This window comes from Aspergillus campestris (genome assembly GCF_002847485.1).
Source record: "Aspergillus campestris IBT 28561 chromosome Unknown P168scaffold_8, whole genome shotgun sequence".
NCBI lineage: Eukaryota > Fungi > Ascomycota > Eurotiomycetes > Eurotiales > Aspergillaceae > Aspergillus > Aspergillus campestris.
The window spans coordinates 436,469-457,511 of record NW_020194343.1 but is presented as its reverse complement, the minus strand read 5'-3'; the positions used below and the strand labels follow the sequence as shown (position 1 = coordinate 457,511).

At 53.0% G+C, this 21,043-nt stretch overlaps 10 protein-coding genes across 10 annotated transcripts; 4 read left to right on the top strand and 6 right to left on the bottom strand.

The window, feature by feature from the left end:
• On the top strand, nt 1-2,163 carry gpi16 (GPI-anchor transamidase subunit GPI16). The gene is made up of 3 exons (XM_024835236.1): nt 1-546; nt 629-1,023; nt 1,075-2,163. The coding sequence occupies exons 1-3, from the start codon at nt 188-190 to the stop codon at nt 2,091-2,093; spliced, it is 1,773 nt and encodes a 590-aa protein (XP_024691634.1). The 5' UTR covers nt 1-187; the 3' UTR covers nt 2,094-2,163.
• Nucleotides 2,164-2,437: 274 nt separating this feature from the next.
• P168DRAFT_291196 (uncharacterized protein) lies at nt 2,438-2,780 on the bottom strand. The gene has a single exon (XM_024837365.1). The coding sequence runs from the start codon at nt 2,773-2,775 to the stop codon at nt 2,515-2,517; it is 261 nt and encodes an 86-aa protein (XP_024691633.1). The 5' UTR covers nt 2,776-2,780; the 3' UTR covers nt 2,438-2,514.
• Nucleotides 2,781-3,107: 327 nt separating this feature from the next.
• Nucleotides 3,108-4,757, bottom strand: faeB-2 (putative feruloyl esterase; the record flags this gene model as incomplete). Its single annotated transcript, XM_024839516.1, has 2 exons — nt 3,108-4,357; nt 4,421-4,757. 2 exons carry the CDS (start codon nt 4,755-4,757, stop codon nt 3,108-3,110), a joined length of 1,587 nt encoding a protein of 528 aa, XP_024691632.1.
• A 1,457-nt stretch (nt 4,758-6,214) lies between these two features.
• On the bottom strand, nt 6,215-8,316 carry P168DRAFT_175971 (putative nuclear membrane fusion protein Kar5). Its single transcript, XM_024832918.1, has 6 exons — nt 8,123-8,316; nt 7,256-8,067; nt 6,986-7,207; nt 6,884-6,940; nt 6,495-6,837; nt 6,215-6,445 (listed from the first exon to the last, which is right to left on the bottom strand). Exons 1-6 carry the CDS (start codon nt 8,223-8,225, stop codon nt 6,417-6,419), a joined length of 1,566 nt encoding a protein of 521 aa, XP_024691631.1. The 5' UTR covers nt 8,226-8,316; the 3' UTR covers nt 6,215-6,416.
• Nucleotides 8,317-8,765: 449 nt separating this feature from the next.
• Nucleotides 8,766-11,004, top strand: P168DRAFT_291195 (LSB5 family protein). The gene is made up of 4 exons (XM_024837364.1): nt 8,766-9,176; nt 9,316-9,467; nt 9,525-10,571; nt 10,624-11,004. The coding sequence occupies exons 1-4, from the start codon at nt 9,162-9,164 to the stop codon at nt 10,634-10,636; spliced, it is 1,227 nt and encodes a 408-aa protein (XP_024691630.1). The 5' UTR covers nt 8,766-9,161; the 3' UTR covers nt 10,637-11,004.
• A 52-nt stretch (nt 11,005-11,056) lies between these two features.
• Nucleotides 11,057-13,804, bottom strand: P168DRAFT_291194 (uncharacterized protein). Its single transcript, XM_024837363.1, has one exon. It carries the CDS (start codon nt 13,384-13,386, stop codon nt 11,503-11,505), a length of 1,884 nt encoding a protein of 627 aa, XP_024691629.1. The 5' UTR covers nt 13,387-13,804; the 3' UTR covers nt 11,057-11,502.
• A 286-nt stretch (nt 13,805-14,090) lies between these two features.
• Nucleotides 14,091-15,816, bottom strand: P168DRAFT_238265 (MFS multidrug transporter; the record flags this gene model as incomplete). Its single annotated transcript, XM_024833606.1, has 2 exons — nt 14,091-15,544; nt 15,609-15,816. The coding sequence occupies 2 exons, from the start codon at nt 15,814-15,816 to the stop codon at nt 14,091-14,093; spliced, it is 1,662 nt and encodes a 553-aa protein (XP_024691628.1).
• A 2,089-nt stretch (nt 15,817-17,905) lies between these two features.
• P168DRAFT_291191 (uncharacterized protein) lies at nt 17,906-18,731 on the top strand (the record flags this gene model as incomplete). The annotated part of the gene is made up of 2 exons (XM_024837362.1): nt 17,906-18,480; nt 18,544-18,731. Coding segments are annotated over 2 exons (579 nt in total), but the record flags the coding sequence as incomplete, so codon positions are not given.
• Nucleotides 18,687-19,973, bottom strand: P168DRAFT_345536 (DUF2011 domain-containing protein; the record flags this gene model as incomplete). Its single annotated transcript, XM_024841867.1, has 3 exons — nt 18,687-19,223; nt 19,308-19,860; nt 19,948-19,973. 3 exons carry the CDS (start codon nt 19,971-19,973, stop codon nt 18,861-18,863), a joined length of 942 nt encoding a protein of 313 aa, XP_024691626.1. The 3' UTR covers nt 18,687-18,860.
• Nucleotides 19,974-20,193: 220 nt separating this feature from the next.
• P168DRAFT_328122 (RAMP4 family protein) lies at nt 20,194-20,999 on the top strand. The gene is made up of 3 exons (XM_024841321.1): nt 20,194-20,392; nt 20,514-20,649; nt 20,709-20,999. The coding sequence occupies exons 1-3, from the start codon at nt 20,390-20,392 to the stop codon at nt 20,801-20,803; spliced, it is 234 nt and encodes a 77-aa protein (XP_024691625.1). The 5' UTR covers nt 20,194-20,389; the 3' UTR covers nt 20,804-20,999.
• The last annotated feature ends 44 nt before the right edge of the window (nt 21,000-21,043 follow it).

The window sequence follows — 21,043 nt, the reverse complement described above, 5'->3', positions numbered from 1 at the left end:
TACACATCTTCTGACGCCCTTCGTCAAGACTCAAGGCAGACGGTGGCAAATCCCGTTCACCAACCCCTGTCCAATCCCGCGCTCGCGATCGTTGTTCGATTCCCCCGACTCGAGTGATCAATCTGTCCTATTCTGAGCTACTTACCCAGCATCAGCGCACAAGTACTCTTGCGTTAAGGATGACGTGATGCTTGCCCGCGCTCTCTTTTCTTTGCTCGCCTTCGTTGCGCTTGCACCGTTCGTCTTCGCCGCTTCAGACTATTATGAAAACCTCCTTCTACAACCTTTACCGCAATCAGCCCTCCTAGCCTCTTTTACCTTCCGGGGCAATGAGTCGCAACAATCCTTTGACGAGCGACACTTCCGATACTTCCCGAGGGCCTTAGGCCAGATTCTGCGCCATACGAATACCAAAGAACTCCATCTCCGATTTACGACGGGGCGATGGGACGCTGAAAGCTGGGGTTCGCGCCCCTGGAACGGGAGCAAGGAAGGCGGCACGGGGGTGGAGCTATGGGCGTGGATTGATGCCCCGAGTGACCAAGAGTACGTGCGACAGCAATGCGACGATTGACGCGTTGATGATTCAGATCCATATTATCTTCGGGAGAAGTACTGATTGTTCCAGGGCTTTCGCGAAATGGATCACCTTGACGCAGTCGCTGTCGGGTCTGTTTTGCGCCTCGTTGAATTTCGTCGACTCCACGCGGACTACTCGCCCTGCGGCTTTGTTTGACTCCACAGGCGATCATCCCGCATCTAGTAATCTGCATCTGTTACACGGAACGCTTCCTGGCGAAGTGGTGTGCACCGAGAACCTGACGCCCTTTGTGAAACTCCTCCCGTGTAAAGGGAAGGCGGGAATCTCTAGCCTGATGGATGGGCACAAGCTGTTTGATGCGTCGTGGCAGAGCATGTCCGTCGATGTGCGTCCTATTTGCACCGGCCCCGACGAGTGTGTCGTGCAAATTGATCAGACTGTTGACATCGTGTTGGACATTGACCGGTCTAAACGACCTCGAGGTTGGTACCTGTCCGTACGCAGGAATTGAGCCTTCTTCTGACTGCTTTTAGACAACCCGATCCCGAGACCTGTTCCTACTGAAGAGCTCGTGTGTGACACATCCAAGCCCTATCACTCCGAAGACGCGTGCTACCCGTTGGAGAGCGCGGCCGAGAAAGGATGGAGTCTGCACGAGATCTTCGGCCGTACCGTCAGCGGGGTGTGCCCTCTGGCCGAAAATTCCGACGACAACGAGCCGATATGTCTGCGCGTGCCACATGACCGTGGCGTGTACGTATCTCCTGGCGCTACAGAGAGAAAAGACGAGACGGGCTTCTCGCGCTGCTTTAGCCTCGACCCTTCCCAGCCCTTCGATCTCCTCGTCCAGGAGCAGGACGCCACGGTGCAAGTCCCTCTGGATGAGCCTGTCCTCCGCGCCGAACGGACAATTGTCGGCCACGGCCAAGAACGAGGTGGCATGCGGATCATCTTCGACAACCCGAGCGACGCGCACGGCGTCGACTTTGTCTACTTCGAGACCCTCCCGTGGTTCCTACGTCCATACGTGCACACCCTCCAGGCAACGATCACCGGCCGCGACGGCATCCGGCACCAGGTCCTCGCGTCGCAAATCATCCGCGAGACCTTCTACCGGCCGGCTATCGACCGCGAGCGCGGGACGCAGCTCGAACTTGCCATCTCAGTACCGGCCGCCTCCACCGTGACGCTAACCTACGACTTCGAAAAAGCCATCCTGCGCTACACCGAGTACCCCCCCGACGCCAACCGTGGCTTCAACGTCGCGCCCGCGGTGATTAAGCTCAGCCAGGACCCACCGGTCTATATCCGCACCACGAGCCTGCTCCTCCCGCTGCCGACCCCAGATTTCAGCATGCCCTACAACGTGATCATCCTCACCAGCACGGTCATCGCGCTCGCCTTCGGGAGTGTCTTCAACCTGCTAGTCCGGCGGTTTGTCTCCGCTGACGAAGCGGCGGCGCTGACGTCCCAGACGCTTAAGGGCCGATTACTGGGCAAGGTCGTCGCGCTGAAAGATCGTCTAGGGGGGAAGCAGTCGAAGACGGAATAAGCTGGTTTTAATTTGTGGATAGAGATATCGTAATCAGTCATTCAGTATATATATTGTTCGTATTAGTTTTCAACAACGGGTTCAATTTCCCATCATTGATAAGGCGTAAGGAAATATCGTATCACAGTGCATCGCCTTGCAGCAGTTTTCATATAGACATAGGCAGTACCTCAAACGAATACACTTTTGCCTCCACCGCAATCACACCTTGCAACGATCAACACGCAACATAGTCACATTACTCATACGTCGAGAACCTAGACAAGAACACAAACAATCAGCCCACACCCTCATATACCCAACCAACCAACCCACACCAAAGCCACGAAGGGAAACTCACAAATTATTCACCGGATCCTTAGTAGTATCGCTCGCCCTCCTCCACCACCGCTCCTGGCCTCTACCCTGGTCTATGCTGCTCTCAGAACCCTGCCTCTGTTTCTGCTTGTTCTAGCCCCGCCACACCGTTAGCATGATTCTTCTTATCGCCACCAGGCAAACCAACTAGTTCAACTAGACCAAAAGCATAGAGAGAAAGCGAAAGAAAGACACAAACCTCAGAAGCAGCCGTCCCTCCCTTGGTCCAACCTCCATCGCCCAGACCCCGTCCGCCACCGACGTTGTTGGCGGGCGTCGGTTGCAGGCTGGCGCCGCCGCGGATGGAGGTGGAGGGGTGGTTCATGGAGGAGTTTGCGCCGGATTGGACCATTGTGGTGGTGTTGTTGGGGATATTATGGGTTATGTATATGGATGATTTTGGGGGCTGTTGGTGGTTGGAGGCTGATAAGGGTTGATGATGGGATCATCAATATTGGTTAGAGATATTAGTTAGTGTGATATCAGCGAGAATGCTTGGAATTAGAGGAGTATTTATTATGAAGAGCGAGCTCGTGGATAGTTGTTTGGATGGTGACCTCATTATGAACAATATGTGGAGGATGTTATTGGTCGCCACTTTATATCCAGGGTTCATCGCAGCAGCTGTCATAATACTTTACTAGGTAGACTATCTTATCAAACACACTCCCACGCATCCTCATCAGTAAACTCCCCCGGACCCCTATACACATTCCTGCGCGGATAGCGACAATGCCTCCGGGTATACTCAGCCCTCGAGCCTACCCCATCCTCGAACCTCGCCCCGCGCACAGTCTCAGGCGCAACGCCCTCTTCCACCCACCTAACAACAGCCATAAGAACATTATCATCAGGATCATCCCCAGCATGCGTACCCGCCCCATTCCCAATCGCATACGCCCCATCGCCATCCCCACAATGCGCCATCCCACTGATGGGAAACAAGCGGTAGAACTCGTCCAGCCGGGCAGGCGGGAGCCCCATCGTCTCCGCAACGCGCGCATAGTAAAGCTTGGATATCTCCGAGCTGATTAGATGGTCCTGCAGGCCGTGGTAAGTGAGCAGCTTGCCGCCGGCGGCGCGGAACGCAGACAGGTCAGTGGGCCCCGTGTGGACGTCGAAGGGGTTTTGTTTCAGCGCTGCGGCGGCGTCTTGCACGCTCCACTGCGATGCGTCCCAGTTGGGATCGCTGTATACGACGTATTGCCACCATTCGCGGCTGAAGATGAATGGTTTGCCGGTGTACATGATTGTTGAGGCGCGGGTTTCGGAGCCGGGCTGCATGCGCGGGTAGATGAGTGTGCCGTTTGCGCCGTGGAGCGGGGAGAGGATCTCGCGGACGGTTCCGGCTTGTGTGCCTGTGAGGCATGAGGAGGATGGAGAGGTGGAGGAGTCGGGGTCGCAGATGATGGCTTCCATTGTTGGATGGCAGAGGTCCGGGTCCTCGATGATACCGTCCTTAGCGCCGTCCATGTCGTCGCATTGGCGGAGGATCTCATCGTGTGCGAGCTTCCACTCCGCGGGCGTCAGGTAGGTCTCTGAGCCTGGGGCGCCGGTGATCGAGTAGAAGTGTGCGCTCCAGGAGAGAAGGCCGAGCATGTTGAAGGCCGGGGCGCCGGCGACGACGCCGTCGAAGTCGTCGGGGAACTTCTGCGCTGACTTGAACCCTTGCCGGCCGCCGGTCGAGCAGCCGATGTAGTACGATTTGTCGAAGCCTTCGTCGTAGAAGAGCTTGGTTAATTGCTTGCCGACCACGACGCCCGTGTGAATCGACCGGTATGCGTAGTCTTCGACTGCTTCGGGGTGCTTGTAGAAGGGCTTTCCGGAGGTGCCGTTGTGGCCGTTGTTAGCGCCGACTGTTGCGAATCCCATGCCTGTTGTGTATGTGAGGTCGTAGTATTGGATGCCTGGGTGGGGATGGGTTAGTTTACTGATATGATGAGGTTCATATCACGGCTTGGGGGACGTACAGCCACCGAGCCCCCCATTCCCGGTGCTCAGGAACCGGCCAGAGTAGTCGCGTGGGAACCACGCTTCAAGGGTGATTTCGCTGTTGTCGGAGGTAGATACTGCCATGGCGACTCGACACATGTCTGCGGACACCGACTGCGACGGCGCACCGCAGCTGGGGTCATTGTCGGGTAGCGAGAGATTGGTGCCACTCGCGACATAGTCAACAAGATTCACACGCACATTAGGTAGGTCAATCTTGCTTGCAAAGTCTTCACAGCGAGATTGGAAAGTGTCTCGGCGTGCTAGGGCTATAATGCCTGATGTGAGCAGAGACGAGATAAGATAGAATAACATCGTTTCGGCCGTCCACATCCGTGTAAAAGATGCTACTCCTTTTTCTGTAAAGAGGCGAGGAGGAAAACAAGCTCAAGGGGCGAGCCCAAGTCTATTTGTAACTTGTGTTGGATCTCTTGCGTGTAGTTCATTCATCATCTCTCTGTACAGCCAACAACCAGTGCGAACAAAGATAGACTGCGGCAGAACCCCGCTCAAGTTGGATGAAGGCAATATTCAGTGACAAAAAAGTCTATGGCCTCGGTAATTAGCCGAATATATTGTAACAAACCGAGTGTGGGGTAAATACTAGATGGTGCTCTTACCCAAAAGGACATTCGAATGCAGCGAGGTGGGTTGTTTCAGCGGACTAAGTTCAAGGCTGTTGGAGATTGGACTGTGAATACTCACTGGAATTATCATGATAGAATCTACCCTACGTTTGTTTATGCTTTACATGGCTATATAATAGTAGTGCGACTCTGAACATTTCGACATGCAGTTGATATATTATGTTGTTAGGACATGAATCCGGAAATAGTTACCGTTAGACAGTGAAGATATATTGTTCAGGATTTCAATCTACGACACCTAACTGAAGATATCCCTGTAAATTCTCACTTTAAGACCTTGACTCTACATGGGTGATATGGCCGGGGTATAATTTCCACAAACCAGGTCCAGTTCTCCTATCATAGACCCCGCATATATCAGAAAGAACCTAGCCTGGTATAATGTAGTCAACCACAGTAGTGAACTCGGCAATCGCAACAATCACCCCCAGTCAATTAACTCAGTGGCATTTTCTAGGGTTATCCAGATGTCTAAGTCCACGAGGAATGTGACGACTACTGCAACCATGCATGTAAACCCTGTCAAAACCTAGACTAGCGGCTGCAGAAGAGAAAAGAGGAAATCCATCCCGAAGTTGCTCCACCGGAGCCCGAGTCCTGCTTGTAGTATACTAGTAAATACTAAGTAGTGTTTAGAGTCCCACAATTAGACAAGTTATTAGCCGACGTGGGTATGAACAACTGTCACATCTAGAGCCTCCTTGCGGAGAAGCAAGACACGGAAACCATTTTCAATATCATTCAGACACTTGATATGATTAAATGTTTACCTAGGCAATTACTGCGACTAATTCTCAAGTGCGTCGACGGAGTGATGATCTACGTGGCGCCGGACGAGGCTGCAGTGTGATCATGCAACCAGGACAACATATGTGTCGACTATGCATAACTCCGATGACGAACGTCTAACGGTGGTGTCGTAATTCCGTAGAGCCTCATGTTTAGTTCCTGGACGCGCCACTTAGTCATTGTTTGTAGTCCGTCTAGGTCTGTTTGGTGAACTGTACGTGAAGATCAGTAAGACTTTCTATTATCATTCGTGTTCTTGCCCATAAGTACAGAGGCAAATGAAAAGTCCAGGCTTGTTGGGCAAATGCGCATGTTAGGCTTGGGTGTCGATCTCCTATGACTAGCGCCGTGGACACTAGTATCTCTCGCATGAGTAACTGAAAAAAGCATGGAAAAGAAAAGCAAAAAGAATGATGAATCATAAATCATAAATCATAAATCGTTAGATCAATAAGTCAATAAATCAAATCCGGCTTCGAAGCGGAACTGTAAGAATATTTTGAGTAATGATAGATCTCGCCGCGAGTTGGTCGTGAGATCATATTATTTTCCAAATAATGAACAGGGCTGCGACAAGATCAGCTATAGTCTAGTTGGAAGGCGCGTGTGGTCTCACCGATCCCCAAAGCAAGCAACGCGACAGTGAAAGCTGGGCATTGCATCATTACAAAGATAAAAAGCATGCCGCATGCCATCCATGTGGAGTATTGCCAGGGAAGTCCCACTAAGCCAGGAAATCCCTTATATTGAGCTGCTGCTTCATCGATCATGGCCTGTAAATTCGCAGCAGCGGCAGCTGTTTGGCCGAGCAAAGCGTGCGATACCTGCAGCTGCATGTGTAGACTATCCTGCAGTTTTAATTGCGCCTTTGTGGTGTTGAACTGTCGGACCTGCGCTTTTTGAAGGTCTTCTGCTTTCAAACGAGATTGCTCGAGAGATGTTTCAAAACTCCGTAGCCGCTTCCAGAATCAGATGTATACCACGAAGCTTTGTGGATTCGCATACCTCAGATATACTCAGCTCTTGCTGCAATACATTCTCTAGCCTCGCAGCCAGCCATTGCTGACAATTAGCTATAAGACTTCAAGGTATGATCCAGGAGCTCACCAGAGAAGCATCGAATGTTCCGAGGCCGTGAGAGATTTTGACCACTTCGTTTTGTAATATTGTCTCTAGCTCGCCGTGGATAGTTGTAGCAAGATCGTTGTGTGCTTGGGCCTCCCGTCGACGAGCCATTGTCATTTCCTCATGTCGAGCGAGAACTTCATCATGAATTGCTCGTATGATATATTGTAACCCATCAGCTTCGCGTGATATATTTTGGATACCCTACACGGCGTCAGATCAGCTCATAGATATAAACGTCAAGGTACAAACCTTCTCAACCGTCAAAGCACCCGTTTGGAAGTTTTCGATGGCTGAAGTAAGCGCAATAACTGCGGAATGAGTACTGGCTTCGATTCCCTGGAAGATGCTTGCTAAGAAGCTTTTGAAGTGCGACTCTGTTTCTCTCATTTCATGGCGCAGCCTCACCTGCATGGCTTCCGTCGTGTCCATAAATGCTCTATACTGAGAAGACTGCGCTGTAGCTGCCCGCAGAGCGTCTTGCAGACCATCGTTCAGTTTTGAGGAGCTTTCGACTATAGATCTATAAAGCTCCAAAAGCTCTTCTTTCTCACCCTCGATTCTGGCCGCTTGGCATATAACTACTGCATTTTGCCTGTTGTTGCTATATGACGTCCACCATTGGGGACGTGATTCCAGAGTCTTCAGACAGCCTTCCAGGAGGGCTGCTGACTCCTGGTCCACGGGACTAAGGGGCGGTTTGCTTCTGGCGGAAATACCGAATATGCGTTTCTTAGGCGGCGCCGACACAGTGATTGGAATGCATGGACGGGGGACAGATGCCCCAGCCCCGTCCAGTTCACAGATAGCCAGTCTTGCTGCATACAAGGAGCGCACACGCTCTAAGGTAACATATGTCTCGGAGTCTGGGGTATCACCAGACTTGTCTCCTAGAGATTGGCATGACATGACCAACTTGGACGCTGCCATTCGATTGCAGGAAGGAGACGTCTTCATTGACTCGAGGATTTGAATTGCTCCTGTATAGATTGCATCATGTTGTTGTGGCTTTCCTTCTAGGAATGTGACTAGGTTGATGCCTTCGCTCGAGCTATCCTTTGAGACTAAGAGAACCTTGATTAGTATAGTGAAGTATGTATATCGGGAGACAGAGATCACCAGTCGTCGCCATGCCAGTAGTGCAATAGCATGACAATAGTATCAAAGTTCTCATAGAGCAAATGGATGAATGGGGAATGCGGAATGCACTGGAAAGCTTCATTGTAGCAAGGCTCAGTCGTAATCTCGAGATCGGTACAGCAGTAAGATGGTTGATAATGATAGAAGGTATTGAAGAACAGGTAGAAGAATGCAACGATTATAACAAACCACAGTTCGTAGCTTGAAGAAGTGCCTGAGATCAAGTTCCAGCACGATCAGCAGTCGTATAGTAGTAGGTGGTTGTCACGAGAGTGGGACTGGCGAGGATGACCATTGGAGAAAAGGAACATACGGGACGGGAAAGAACATATCGTGATATTGATTAACAAACCTTGAGGTGAAGGGAATGATGCCAGCCCACACCGTCATGCTATACCATCTATCCCAAGAGAGAGAGAGAGAGAGTCGACTCCCTCACTGTAGAAAAGATATAGATCGATATCACGTGGGATCTAACCTAATTAGGAGGAATTGGCCCATATTGACATTCCCCGCGCTAAACCCAAACGGGACGATCCGCGAGGGGCAGTCACGGGACCGCCTATCAACAACGAAGCGCAATGACGTTGGAGGCTTCATTCTTTCTTCTCCAACTCCCCCTCTCGACTGTCTCTCCCCCGTTGATCTGCTCGCGAGACGGGCTTCCTCAGTGGTTGTCCTGTGGGTTTCACTTGCAAGCTTCTTGTTAGGAAGGTCTCTTATCTACCTCGGGCACGCGTATCATCGGACCACTGGTTGTAACACGTCACCGGACAACTGAAATCCCCGACCGATTCGCACCACAGTCGCATTTGGTCTCGATATTTTATTTATCAGCAATACTGTTCTCAAATTGGGCAAGGATTGTGATCGCTGATCCAATTCTCGGTGTTGACGGTTGATCGCACACTGATACGAATGTGAGGACACGGGCTGTCCTTACTTTGGTTATCCGCCCCCGCATTGCGCTAAAAATCCGTTGAACTTGACCGCACCTTGCTCTATACCACAGATCAAGATGTTTCACTCATCGGTATGTTGATATCTACGCCGTGCGTGTGGCATAATCTGCGCAATGTCTTGTCTTTCCTCGCGACAAGTTCATGGACGCAAGCCCAAGCTTTGTTTTCCAGTACTCAAATGGCGCTAGGTACTGATCTGACATTTGTTAGAAACCGTATTCGGCCGTGTCCGTACAAATTGAAGTCCTCACCGGCGAGCAGTATGAGGTCGAAGACTCTAGCGGAATTGTCGATCTGATTGAAGCCATCCGTATTCAAGCCAGCGGACCGTCAGAAGCGAGCCGTGCACTGCGCAAGAAGCTGTCAGTCTCACCTCACTTCACCTTCACCTTCCACCCACGTTGCTAACTTCGTCTCAGAAAGTACGGGAACATCCACCGCCAGCTACGGTCGCTTACCATCCTTGACTTCTTGATCCAAAACACCGGCGACCGCTTCCTCCGGGAATTTGCCGATGAGCCATTACTCGAGCGATTGCGGATCGCTGCCACCGACCCGGTCTCCGACCCCCTGGTCAAGCAGAAGTGCAAGCAACTCTTTGGACAATGGGCCGCCTCGTATAAAAACACCCCAGGCATGGAGCGCGTGACGGCGCTCTACCGCCAGCTGCCGAAACGCAAGCAACCGGCCTCTCAGGCCAAGGCCAAGGTTCTACGGGAGTCTGGCACTTCCAAAGACCCGCCCCTGGGCCACAGCGTCTCCATCTCCGCAGGCAACGGGCCGTCGACGGTCGTCGGCAACTCCAAGCACAAGCACTCGAGCAGCAAGTCCCTCAAGAAAGAGAAGAAGGACAAGAAGGAAAAGAAAGAGAAGAAAATATACACGCGCCCATTCAATCTCGAAAGAGAGAAGTCCGAGATGCTGCAGACGCTCGCATCCTCCTCCCTCGCCAGCACCAACCTCCTGAACGCGCTCAAGCTCGTCAACCGAGAGACGCACCGCGTCAGCGAAGATGTCGAGTGCCTGCAGCGATTCGAGACCTGCAAAGAGCTCCGCCGCCAGATCCTGCGGTACATCCAGCACGTAGAGAGCGAAGAGTACCTCGGCAGTCTGATCCACGCCAACGAGGAGCTGGTCACGGCGCTGATGGCCTTCGAAGTGCTCGACAAGAGCGTCGACTACGACAGCGACAGCGACCAGGACGTCCTCGAAACGGGCTGGACCCCGGACCGCGACGACGTCCCGGAGGCCTTTGCCGGCCTGTCCATCAACCCCCCCAAGCCGCCCCGACCCGCCCGCCCACTAAGCATGCCCGTAGTCCCATCCCCGTCGCAGTCGCGGCCCCGAATCTACGACAGCGCAAGCAGCGACTCGGACTCTGATGAAGAGGACGACGACGAGGACAACCCCTTCGGCGATCGGAATGCCATCCGCACTCCCCGCCTGGAGCAACCCCAACCCACCTGGTGCGATTTCTCCTACCTTCTTCTAAACAACCCCTCACTAACCCTAGTCTAGGAGAGAAGTATGACAGACACACTGCTAGAAGCAGACTTTTCGCGGCCAACTATCTCATGTCATTACGTCCCCACTGACCACCCCGGAAGGCTGAAGGTCATGTGGACATCCAACGAAGCTTTATTACTGATGAGATACGTGCACGGAAATGAAGAACAATATCAGTATCTGAATATGGGCACGAGCGTAGTTAGACTGGACTGGACGGACGTCCGCCAATCCGCGGACATGTACCACCCAGTATGAATCCAAATCAGAACTGTTATTATTGTTATCCTATAGTACAGTTTGTCACACACTTACTCAACCACGAAACCGCTACACTACCTAGTAAAGTGCACTAAATTATTAACTTACTAATCAAACCCCTACGCAATCTACCATCACCAGCAAGAAGCAGCAATAATAGTACCTATGTACCAAAAACAACCATTACAGATTTAATTCCAACACAACGGCGGATCTATTCACAACTTCATCCAACAAAAAGTCAATCATCAGACATGATCATCAACATAGGCATAGCATAACATAAACATAAACATGATTCATTTTCCCCAGGAAAGATCGCACCGTACACCTGCATGCAAAGACGAGGGTTGAAACTCCTGTACCCCGTGCGCATTTCCTTCCCTGTGCAATTTGTTTATCCATGCCGAACGTATAAAGAAGAAAAAGAAGAAGAGAGGAAGGCAGAAAAGAAGACGAGAACTAAATGGAGAGAAGTAGAAGTAGAAGAAGGTCATAGACAGGGGTATTATGAATATAGTGGAGTGGACAATGGCCCATGCATGTCACCGAAAGGAGGAAGTAGCCCGAAAGTGAAACCAAAGAATATGCAGAGAAAGAGAGAAAAGGAAAAAATGTAGGGGGAAATTATTATAAAACCTTCGTTTTCATCCACTCGCTCGTCCCCACGCCCAGATTAAGGCCGTTACGCGCCCACCACCGGCGCACACGTTCCTCGGCGCCCGAAACCGGGTCCGCGTCCTCGAGGGCCTCCTCGATGTCACAGGTCTTGAACTCCACGCGGAGACCACTCCGTCGCCACCATTCGAGGACGTTGTCGTGGCCGTTCTTGGTGGGGCCCACCAGCACCTGGCAGTCGAAGATCATCTTGGCGCCTTTCAGCTGGTGCCAGAACTCGAGGACGTGGACGTGGCCGTGTGTGCTGGCGATGCGCGCGACGGACTCGGCGTGGCTGTATGGGATGCCCGATGCGTCCCACCAGGCGAGCGAGGAAGCGCGGCCGGACTGCGCTGCGAGGAGGACGGATTTGCCCACCTTGAGCGGGATGGGATTGTTTGCTGGAGCGTTGGCGGAGGCCTTTTTCCACCAGTCTAGAACGGCAATGCGGCCTTCCGCGCTGGCGGCTTCTAGGGCACGCTCCGTATACCGGAGCTCGAGGCCGGAGGTGCGCCACCACTCGAGGACGTTGACAAAGCCGGCACGCGACGCGCCGTCCATGGCATCGGCAATGTAGTCTTTCGTAGGGAGGGCGGGAGCGTCGCGCCACCAGGTCAGGATATTGGGGTTGCCGTATATGGCGGAGGCACGGTAGGGGATGTTTGTGAGGCGAGAGGTGGTCCAGAGGAGGTCGAGGTGGTGTTCCGTGAGATAAGACAGGATGTCGGTTCGCGAAAATTTGAAGATGAGGTGGCATGAGAGGTCGGAGAGTGGTTTCCACCGGGGCAAACTATCGATGCGCTTCTTGATTGCGGCGAACGAGCCCCGTAAGATGGTATACTCCAAGGACGCAGGGGTCGACATCTTCAACAAGTGGCTCTGCCACTCCTTTGGCACCGGTAGATTGGCCGGGATCCCAACCGCTTTCGCGATTTCCCAATCGTGTAACTGTTCCTCAAAAATGTTCAACCAAAGTTCCATCGGCAACGCCCGGGACCCGCCTCGCATCATGTCCGACAGATACATCCGATTCCGCGCGATCGTCGCGACATTGTTCAAAGACTGCTTCTCAGCCGGGACCGCCTCCTTGGCGGAGGCGTCCGGGAGCGAGGGGGGTTGCGCGAAGGACAGCCCCAAGGTACGTTCAAGAGTGTGGTGGAGCTCCTCCAATCCATTCCAGGGCAACTGGACGAGCTCCTCCATATTTTGAAATTTCCACAAGACAGGCGCGACGACGCTAATCCACGGCCAATACTGGCGGACCTCCCCGAGCTGCCTCTCACTCAGCGGATGATGCCACTCCGAGACCGTCATGCCAGGGATCAGCACCACCGGTTTGGGCGGCATCCACCCACGAAGCAGCGCCAGCGTCAGGGTGTTGGTCAGACCCGACAGCATCGACCCCAAAGTGCCTGCATCGACGGGGGCGACCAGCAACATGTCAGCCCATTCGCACAGCTCCGCCGCCTTGGCCTTCAGCCATTTCCGCGCCCCGGTCTTCTTCTCAAACTTCCGACTATCCACGGTATCCGAGTAATGTGGGACTTTGTTGATGCCCGAGAGGAGGGCGGACGGTTCGTCTGTGATCAACCGGAGCTCGACGTCGGGGTTCGCAACGAGTGACGGGAGGACATGGTCGACAAAGGCGCTTTCCGTGGACAAGAGCAAGCGTTTACGACGAGGAGGAGTAGGCGAGACGGTTTGATCTAGTGTGTTTTCCTTCGTGGGTAATCTGGTGTTCGATTTGCCGCCGGACTTCTCATCGACCTCCATTTCCGGGGGCCAGGCACCTTTGAGGACGACGCTTGCGGTGTTTCCAGAATCCGTTAAAATGCCCGAGTGGAACGCTATTGCCATCGCAAGTCAGAATGTGAATGTCAGAGGTGAGACAATCGGTTTTCACTGTCGATTACCCAACTCGCGGAGTAGCTTGCGGGAATCTCAGAGGCTCGGGAATGCGGAGGTCAACAGATGAGTGGCGTTCAAAGAACGAAGAACTCAAACAGTGTATGATTATGATGCTCTGCAGAAGACAACAAGAAGATAAATCTATAACGAAAGCAAGAAATCGAGAGAGTTCCGAGAAAGTAAAAGAAGAGAATGCGACAGGATAAAGTGAGGAACTAGCCAGGTGGGACGAGCGCCTCGGACCAGTCGAAGTCAATTGCAGCCCAAGCAACTCTGCGTCAGGCCACACTCTGCGACACACGTATTCCACAGCCTACTAGCTGAATATAGCCAAGAAAGAAAGAGACAACCACCCAACACACGTTGGCAAGAGATAGGACGACTGAGAGAGGAGGAAGCGGTGTAATGGAAAGAAGGCCGAATCTCCAGCGCCACTGTGCATCCGCTGCTTATATAATACGATTATGCACCACTCATAACGTGCAGATCACTACAGTGGATACGGTCATGTCATACTCCATAAACAGGACTTGGCATATTGGTCAATCTATAAGCATCATGTCTGTAGGACTCTATAGAGCAAACCAAGGTACTTCGAACATAGACGAACGATGCACGGAATCATGTCGCGTGGATATCTCTATGTTGCTCGTTTATTCGTCATCTGGATCCTGGCGCGCCATGTTCGAGTGCAGTTTGTGCTCTCGCATGGCCGAACTTCCAATGGCCCCGAGAACACTCAGCCCCAGCAATGCGATGAACACCGCCCGGAGGGAGTCCATGTACGCGTCCATCACCCCTGGCTTCCAATCGCCGGGAAGCTTCTGGATCTCGTCCAGGCTGTCGCGGATCCGAGAGATCATCTCGCTGGCATCCTTGCGGTCGCCGAAGCGAGACCAAAGTCCGGATATGAGGATATTCTGGAAGACCGCGGACGCGATGGAAATGCCGATGGTGCTCCCCGTGCTGCGGAACGCGTAGGAAGCCGACGTGATCACCGCGTGGTAGTCATGGTCCACGGCCGAGATCAGCGCAACCAGGGTGATCGTCAGCATGCTGCCGTAGCCCCCACCCAAGAAGAAAAAGTAAATAAAGGGAATCCAGGCGGGTGTGGTCAGGTTCAGCGTGCAGATCATAATACCGGACAGAACGAATGTGAACATGCACACGTAGTTCATCGTCTTGTAGCGTCCCGTGGACCGCATGATGATGCCGCATCCCAAAGATCCTATCGAAGTTCCCAAGGCCTGCGGGATCAGCCGGACCCCAGCCGAGGTCGCCGATAAACCTTGGACCTGGAAAAACAGCGGAAGGTAGAAGAGAAGCCCAAAGATGGCCATGGTCGAAAACCAGTTCGTCAAGCACGCCGACAAGACGGTCCGATCGAGCAAGAGTCGAACAGGAATCACAGGTTCAGACGCAACGTACGCTTCGATGTAGACGAAGATCCCCAAGAACACGGCGGAGAGCGGGAGCGATGTAAGAACCAGAGGGTGTGTCCATGGCACCTGGTTCCCGCCCATGTTGAGTCCCAGGAGAAACAACACGAGCGTAATGACCAGGGTGATCGCCCCCAGAAAATCCACCCGCTTCAGTCTTCCCTTGTCGGTGTATTTCACAGGGATGTCGATGGTGACGGCGACCAGAACACAGGACACAACGATGAAGGGAACTTGGATGAGAAATGCCCATCGCCACCCCAGTGTATCATTGATCCATCCCCCGAAGACGCCGCCCAATCCACTTCCGGCTCCATAGCAGATGTTCCCAACACCCTGCCAAACACCACGTTGACGCAGCGGGACCAGATCGGACGTGACAAACGTCGAAATTGCCAAGAGACCACCACCGCCAACTCCGGCAACAACACGGCCCACCACGATGGTCCCTTGACTCTTCGCAGTACCGCAGATGATGTTTCCGGCTGCGAAGAACACATTGGAGAACACGAGGCCCGTTCGTCGGGAGAAGATATCCGTCAAGCGCCCGCTCAGCGGTTGAAAAGCGGCATTAGAGATCAGGTAAGATGTAGCCAGCCATGAAAGCAAGGACAACGAGTGGAAGCTCGACGAAATGGGTGCCGTGAGCGTGGCCACGATGGTAGTATCTGTCAACCGTTAGGAGTTTGACCACTTTTGCATGGCGAATTAACTGGAGAATTCATCAATTACCCAGAGCAGCCAGAAACACGCCCACCCAGATACTTCCTAAGATAAGGATCAATTCCTTGGTGCTGCGCTCCTGGGCCAAGGGAACCCCGGATCCATCGCCCGTCCCCGCATGCTGGCTCGAATCTCCAAGAAGCGGAGTTTGCTCCGAGATCGGACCAGCATGGGCCGGATCGGCTGGAGCAGCGTCGACAGTGCGATCTGAGGGCATCTCAATCTACCGTAGAGACGGTTGGTCCTTGAATCTTAAGAGGCCGTGATGGAGCGATGGACGCGGGGAGACGAGCACGGTGCAAAATAGTGGAGGTGAGGGGTTGTTGGAGAATCCGAGGTTAGTCATCTCGTCGGCACAAACACCATATCCGACCCGATCATTTATCGACACCACGGCATGACGCGATCATGGATGGGAAAGGGGGAGTAACATTTGGAACCTGTCGAGGTGTGGTGTTCAAATTGGTCCAGTGGTCCATGGAAGCCATTTAGATTTGCTTTCGGTGCGGATAGATCCCTCTTCTATCCATGGTTCCTTGATGGAACTTACTTCGTCGTGACCTCGATTAGCCAGTAGATCATGTCGAAATTCTATTCCTGGAGCAACAATCCCGTTTGTCACTTTCTTCATGCAACTATCGGAGGATTTGAGCAAGAATATGAATCGACCAGGTCATACTCAATCCACAACTGGAGTCAACAGTGCGACGAGTAACAATATGGCACGAGCGACAACATGAAACAGGGGTGCATATCATTCCATAGATAGATGAGGACGGACTCAATCCTGCCCTACTTGCCTGCTCATTGGAGGTCGTAGCGCTGGGAAGAATAGAAGTTCCTGTTGGATTAATAGCTACAAAGTTCGGCGGGGTTTCAATCCATGCCTCCTGAGTTCTCCAGTTGCCCGGCCTCCTTTTTTGAGTTCAACGGAAAGCGCCTGTCCCAATGATGTGATAAACTTTTGCATCGTGGTAGCAGTAAACGAATTAAACCCCATGGTGTATCCGAAAGTGGCACCATTTCCTAATTTCCATGGGAGACTCCGCAATGGCAAGGGTCCTAGTGTAGTGATCTGGAGATAAGCGCCAAATAGATAGCGAACCAATTCTCCTATGAGGAGAAGATCGTCCCAGAGCTGGTCGAGCCCGTCCGAACCGACAATAATCCGATCATCCATCCAGAGCCCCAACAAGTATTCCATCCATGGCGCCCTGTGGAAAAATGACAAGGGTACATCTCCCGCCTCGGCATGCCATCGAGAAAGTCAAAGAACCCCCGGGGAATGTGTTGTGCGCCCGTCAGTCCTCACGTTGAGGTTGAGGTAACCAATATCTAGCAGCGGCCCGTTAGTCTGCAGCACAGCCACGCCACGGCGGCCCTTACAGGAAGAGCTAAGGCAGGATCAACTGGCTATCTAGCGGTATGGGGTAAAGTACCGCGTAAGTTGAGGGACCAATGTGGGGGGGGAATGATGCCATTGCGTCTGGCTAAGGTATACTTGTTTACACCTTACTACCAGTAGCAGCGCGCAGCAGCCAATCGTGGACCTGGTGTGGACCCCGTTATCATCCTCTTCTTAACGCGGAGGTGCCGGCGGCAAATGAAGCAAGAGACCCAAAAGTGCGCAATACTGAGGGGGAAAAATAAGAAGGATTGAAGGAAATAAAAAGGAGACAAATGGGCAAATTAAGGGCCAGGACCGTGCCCATCACGTGGGGGGGGCCCGGTGCCCCAGGCGCATCATGATTCCCTCCAGTCGTGGATCATCGTCCGTTCATCACTTCCTTTTCATCAGTTCTTCTTCTTTCCCACACCCCATTGTTCTCTTTATTCAACCGGTGAATCTCACTGCATTGCAGGTTCTTCACTGAATATACTCTATTCTCTTCTGTGACACCTGGTTTTTCTATACCAATCACTACCTCATATATTACAGTTCAAGCTTGAATTTCAAAATGCCCGGTGTTCGTGAGTATACCCTTATGACTGGCTCATGGAGAGTGTCATTCTCTGACCTGGTTGCAAAAAGCCCCCGATGCGCTTGATCAGTTGAAGAAGGGCCTCAAGGCCATCTTCCGCAGGAAGAAGCCCGCCCAGGACGCAACTGCAGCCCCCGCAGCGGAGAATAAGCCGGAGAGCAAGCCGACTGAAGCAGCTCCCGCGGCAGCCCCCGCTGACGACAAGCCCCAAGAGGCCGCTCCTGCAGCGGAGCCAGAGCCTGGTATGTCGAAAATCGTACTTCAATTCGATAATTCTGCGAGCAAAATATTAACGGAAGATGAAGAACAACCAGCTCCGGTCGAGATGCCCGCAGACGTCGAACCCAGCAAACCGAAGCCTGAAGATGCCAATGCTGCGCCAGCTCCCGCTCCCACCCCAGCCGCAGCTCCCGAGCCAAAGACAGAGACTCCTGCGGCTGAACCCAAGCCTGATGCTCCCGCACCCGAGTCGAAGACGGAAGCTCCTGCCCCGGCTCCTGCTGCTGCTCCCGCTCCTGCTCCCGCTGCTGCTCCTGCCGCTGCCCCTGCCGCTGCTCCCGCTCCTGCTCCCGCTGCTACCCCCGCTCCTGCCGAATCTCCTGCTCCCGCCGATGCTCCTGCTCCTGCTCCGGCTGCTCCTGCTCCTGTTCCGGCTGCTACCCCTGCTCCTGCCGTTGCCCCTGCTCCGGCCGCTGCTCCTGCTCCGGCTGCTACCCCTGCTCCGGCCGCTGCTCCTGCTCCAGAGGCGAAGACCGAAGCGCCAGCTCCAGAAGCAAAGACAGAAGCGGCAGCGCCTGCACCGGAGGCCACACCGGAGGCCGCACCCGAGGCCGCACCCGCAGCAGCACCCGCAGAACCAGCAGCTGAGAAGCCCGCTGAGAAAACGGAGCCCGCACCAGGTAAGTCTCAGTTAACGCCGAACATTGTCTAGAAGATTGAACTGACGGAGTGTGGTTGAAAAGCTAAATAAATGCCCTACGAGTCCAGATGGATCTAGAGTGGTTATGACACCAGACCTAGTCTTACCCTGACCATCCCCGGTACTCTTTGCTTTGTCTTGTGCCTTTGCCCGCATTTCATACCCCAGCCTTGATTCTTCGTTCAGTTCAAGTGTGCTTTGGCAATTCAAGCTGTTTCACCAGGACCCTGCACTGTCATAGGCCTAGTATTACAGGCCAGATAATGATCAGTTGCTCCGCTGTCGTCCGTATGCGTAGAAACCCCTGTGATAGGCGGGAACCCCCATAGATTGTGCCGAAATCAATCCAATAGACGTAGATCATTCGCTTCCATCCTGTGAAAGCATGTCTTCATCCACAGGCGAAGCAGGCACATCTTCACCCGCAGCCGCAGCAGCAGCAGCCTTCTCCTCGCGCGCTTTCTGCCGGCGCTTGATCTTCTTCTCGCGATTTTTCCGGGTCCGCTTCTCAGCATCTTGCTTCTTCGCGTCTTCCGCAGCAGTGACACGCTTGCGCAGCTGAAGCCGCCGTTTCTTCCCCGGCTTCTTCACAGACTTCGGGGTCTTCTCTTGCGGACCCATCACATACGTGACAGCAGCATTCATCGGATCGGCAGACCCGCGCGGCAACTTGGTCTGATCGCGCCTTAAACGAATTACCTTCCACGGAAGGTGACACCCGGGCTGCAGAACATAAAGTCAGCCACACCATCACACAGACACAAAGAACACGCTCATCCTCCAAGCACAACAAAACACCTGACTCACCCAATCCACCTTAGCCCAAGCCCGCATATCCTCCCCACTAACAGCAACATCCTCAAACTGGCTCCTCTTCATCTGGAACTCCACATCCTCACCGGCCCCCGTAGACCCAGATAGTAAGCCCGGCGCGGTGAAGTAATACTCCCACCCGCGGAACGGGTTCACGATGCGTCCTTCTCCAGACCCAGCCGCACCAGGCGACGGGGACCTCAACCGGATACGGAGCTTTTGCGTGCCTCCTCCTCCTTCTCCCCCACCACTTGCGTCCTGTGTTCCGGGCGTAGTGGTGTCTGCCGTGGGTTGTGCCGCGCCAGAGGGCGCGCTGAACAGACGGAACTCGAACTCCTGTTCTTCATCTTCGTCTTCGTGGGGCTGTTCGTCTTGTTGGTTTGCGGGAGGTTCCTCTTTCTGTTGCTCGGAGGTTGTCGGGGCGAGAAGCGAGTCGAGGTTTAGGAGCTCGCCGAGACGCTGGTATCCATCTGTTACGGTGTTTTCGGGCGCTGGTGAAGGTGATCGCGAGGACGAGGCTCGCGAGAGGAGTTCGTCGCGACGGACGCTGAAGAATGGGCGTTAGTTGGATTCCGGTCTGGTCGTTGGTGAAAAAGGTAGTAGTAGTAGTAGTAGTAGTAGTAGTAGTACATACCGTTTAGCATTGGGCACGTCAAACATGGTGTCCACTAGACCAAAGGGTCAAATATACAACACGAACCGGAGATAAGAAAGAAGTTCCTATCGGACCAGATTCTGCACGCGGGTGAATTCCACCAGCGGAACAAAAAACCCGAATGCGGAGAGATCAGATCGGAGGGGGCAGAAAGTGGCAGGCGGTGAAGCACAACGTGGCCTCTTGTTTGGATTAGCTGTCAACATAGTTAGTACTTGCTCGAGGGGAAGGAGACATGATACCACTTGTTTAATTCCAATCTACTCGAACACGCTGTCTGTTTCGTCTTGTGAGTCAGTCAACTGACAGAGCTACTTATAATACACTACTTCACTGCTGTCCTTCGTTGAACTATTCTGTCTATCTTCATTGATTGTATACGCGGACGATCTCTCATACCAGATTACAACACTCCGCAACTATGGTAGGCCTCTCTCTCCCTTTTGCTACTCCGATCAATCAGTCAATCACCAACCGAAAACATACATTCTACTCCCATCCGTGATGACTCAAGTAGACACATGAGCAATGTATTAACAAATCAGGCCCAAACCCCCCAACAGCGCCGCGCAAACGAGAAGTTCGCAAAGCACGAAGCCGCAAAGCGCGGCAAAGCCCCCGGCAACGTCGCGAAGCCCACCAAGCAGGTCTCCAAGCCCTCCCTCTCGAAAGGATGGGTTGGTATGTCTTTCCTAATCTTACCCACCTAAATAGTTCATCCCTGACCAGTTCAATTCTAGTCCTCCTCGCCTTCGTCGTCTGCGGCGGTCTCCTCTTCGAACTGCTGAGAGTCGTCCCCGAGATCTGGGCTATGCTCACCCGCGTCCTGGGTTGAGTGTGCAGCGTTATTCTCGTTGAGTTGAGTTTTAGGGAGAAGGAAGGAGTGATGGGTTTACAAACTTGCTGGGTTCTTATTTTTGCATGCATGCGCTGTATTCTATTCTAGTGGTGTTTTTTTTTTTTTATTATTTTCTTCGTCTTCTTTGTTGATAGGCAGGTATATCTTACTACGCGCATGGTGCTTTTTTTTTATTTTCTTTCGTGGTCCTGGGGCTGTGTAATTGGTGTGGGTGTA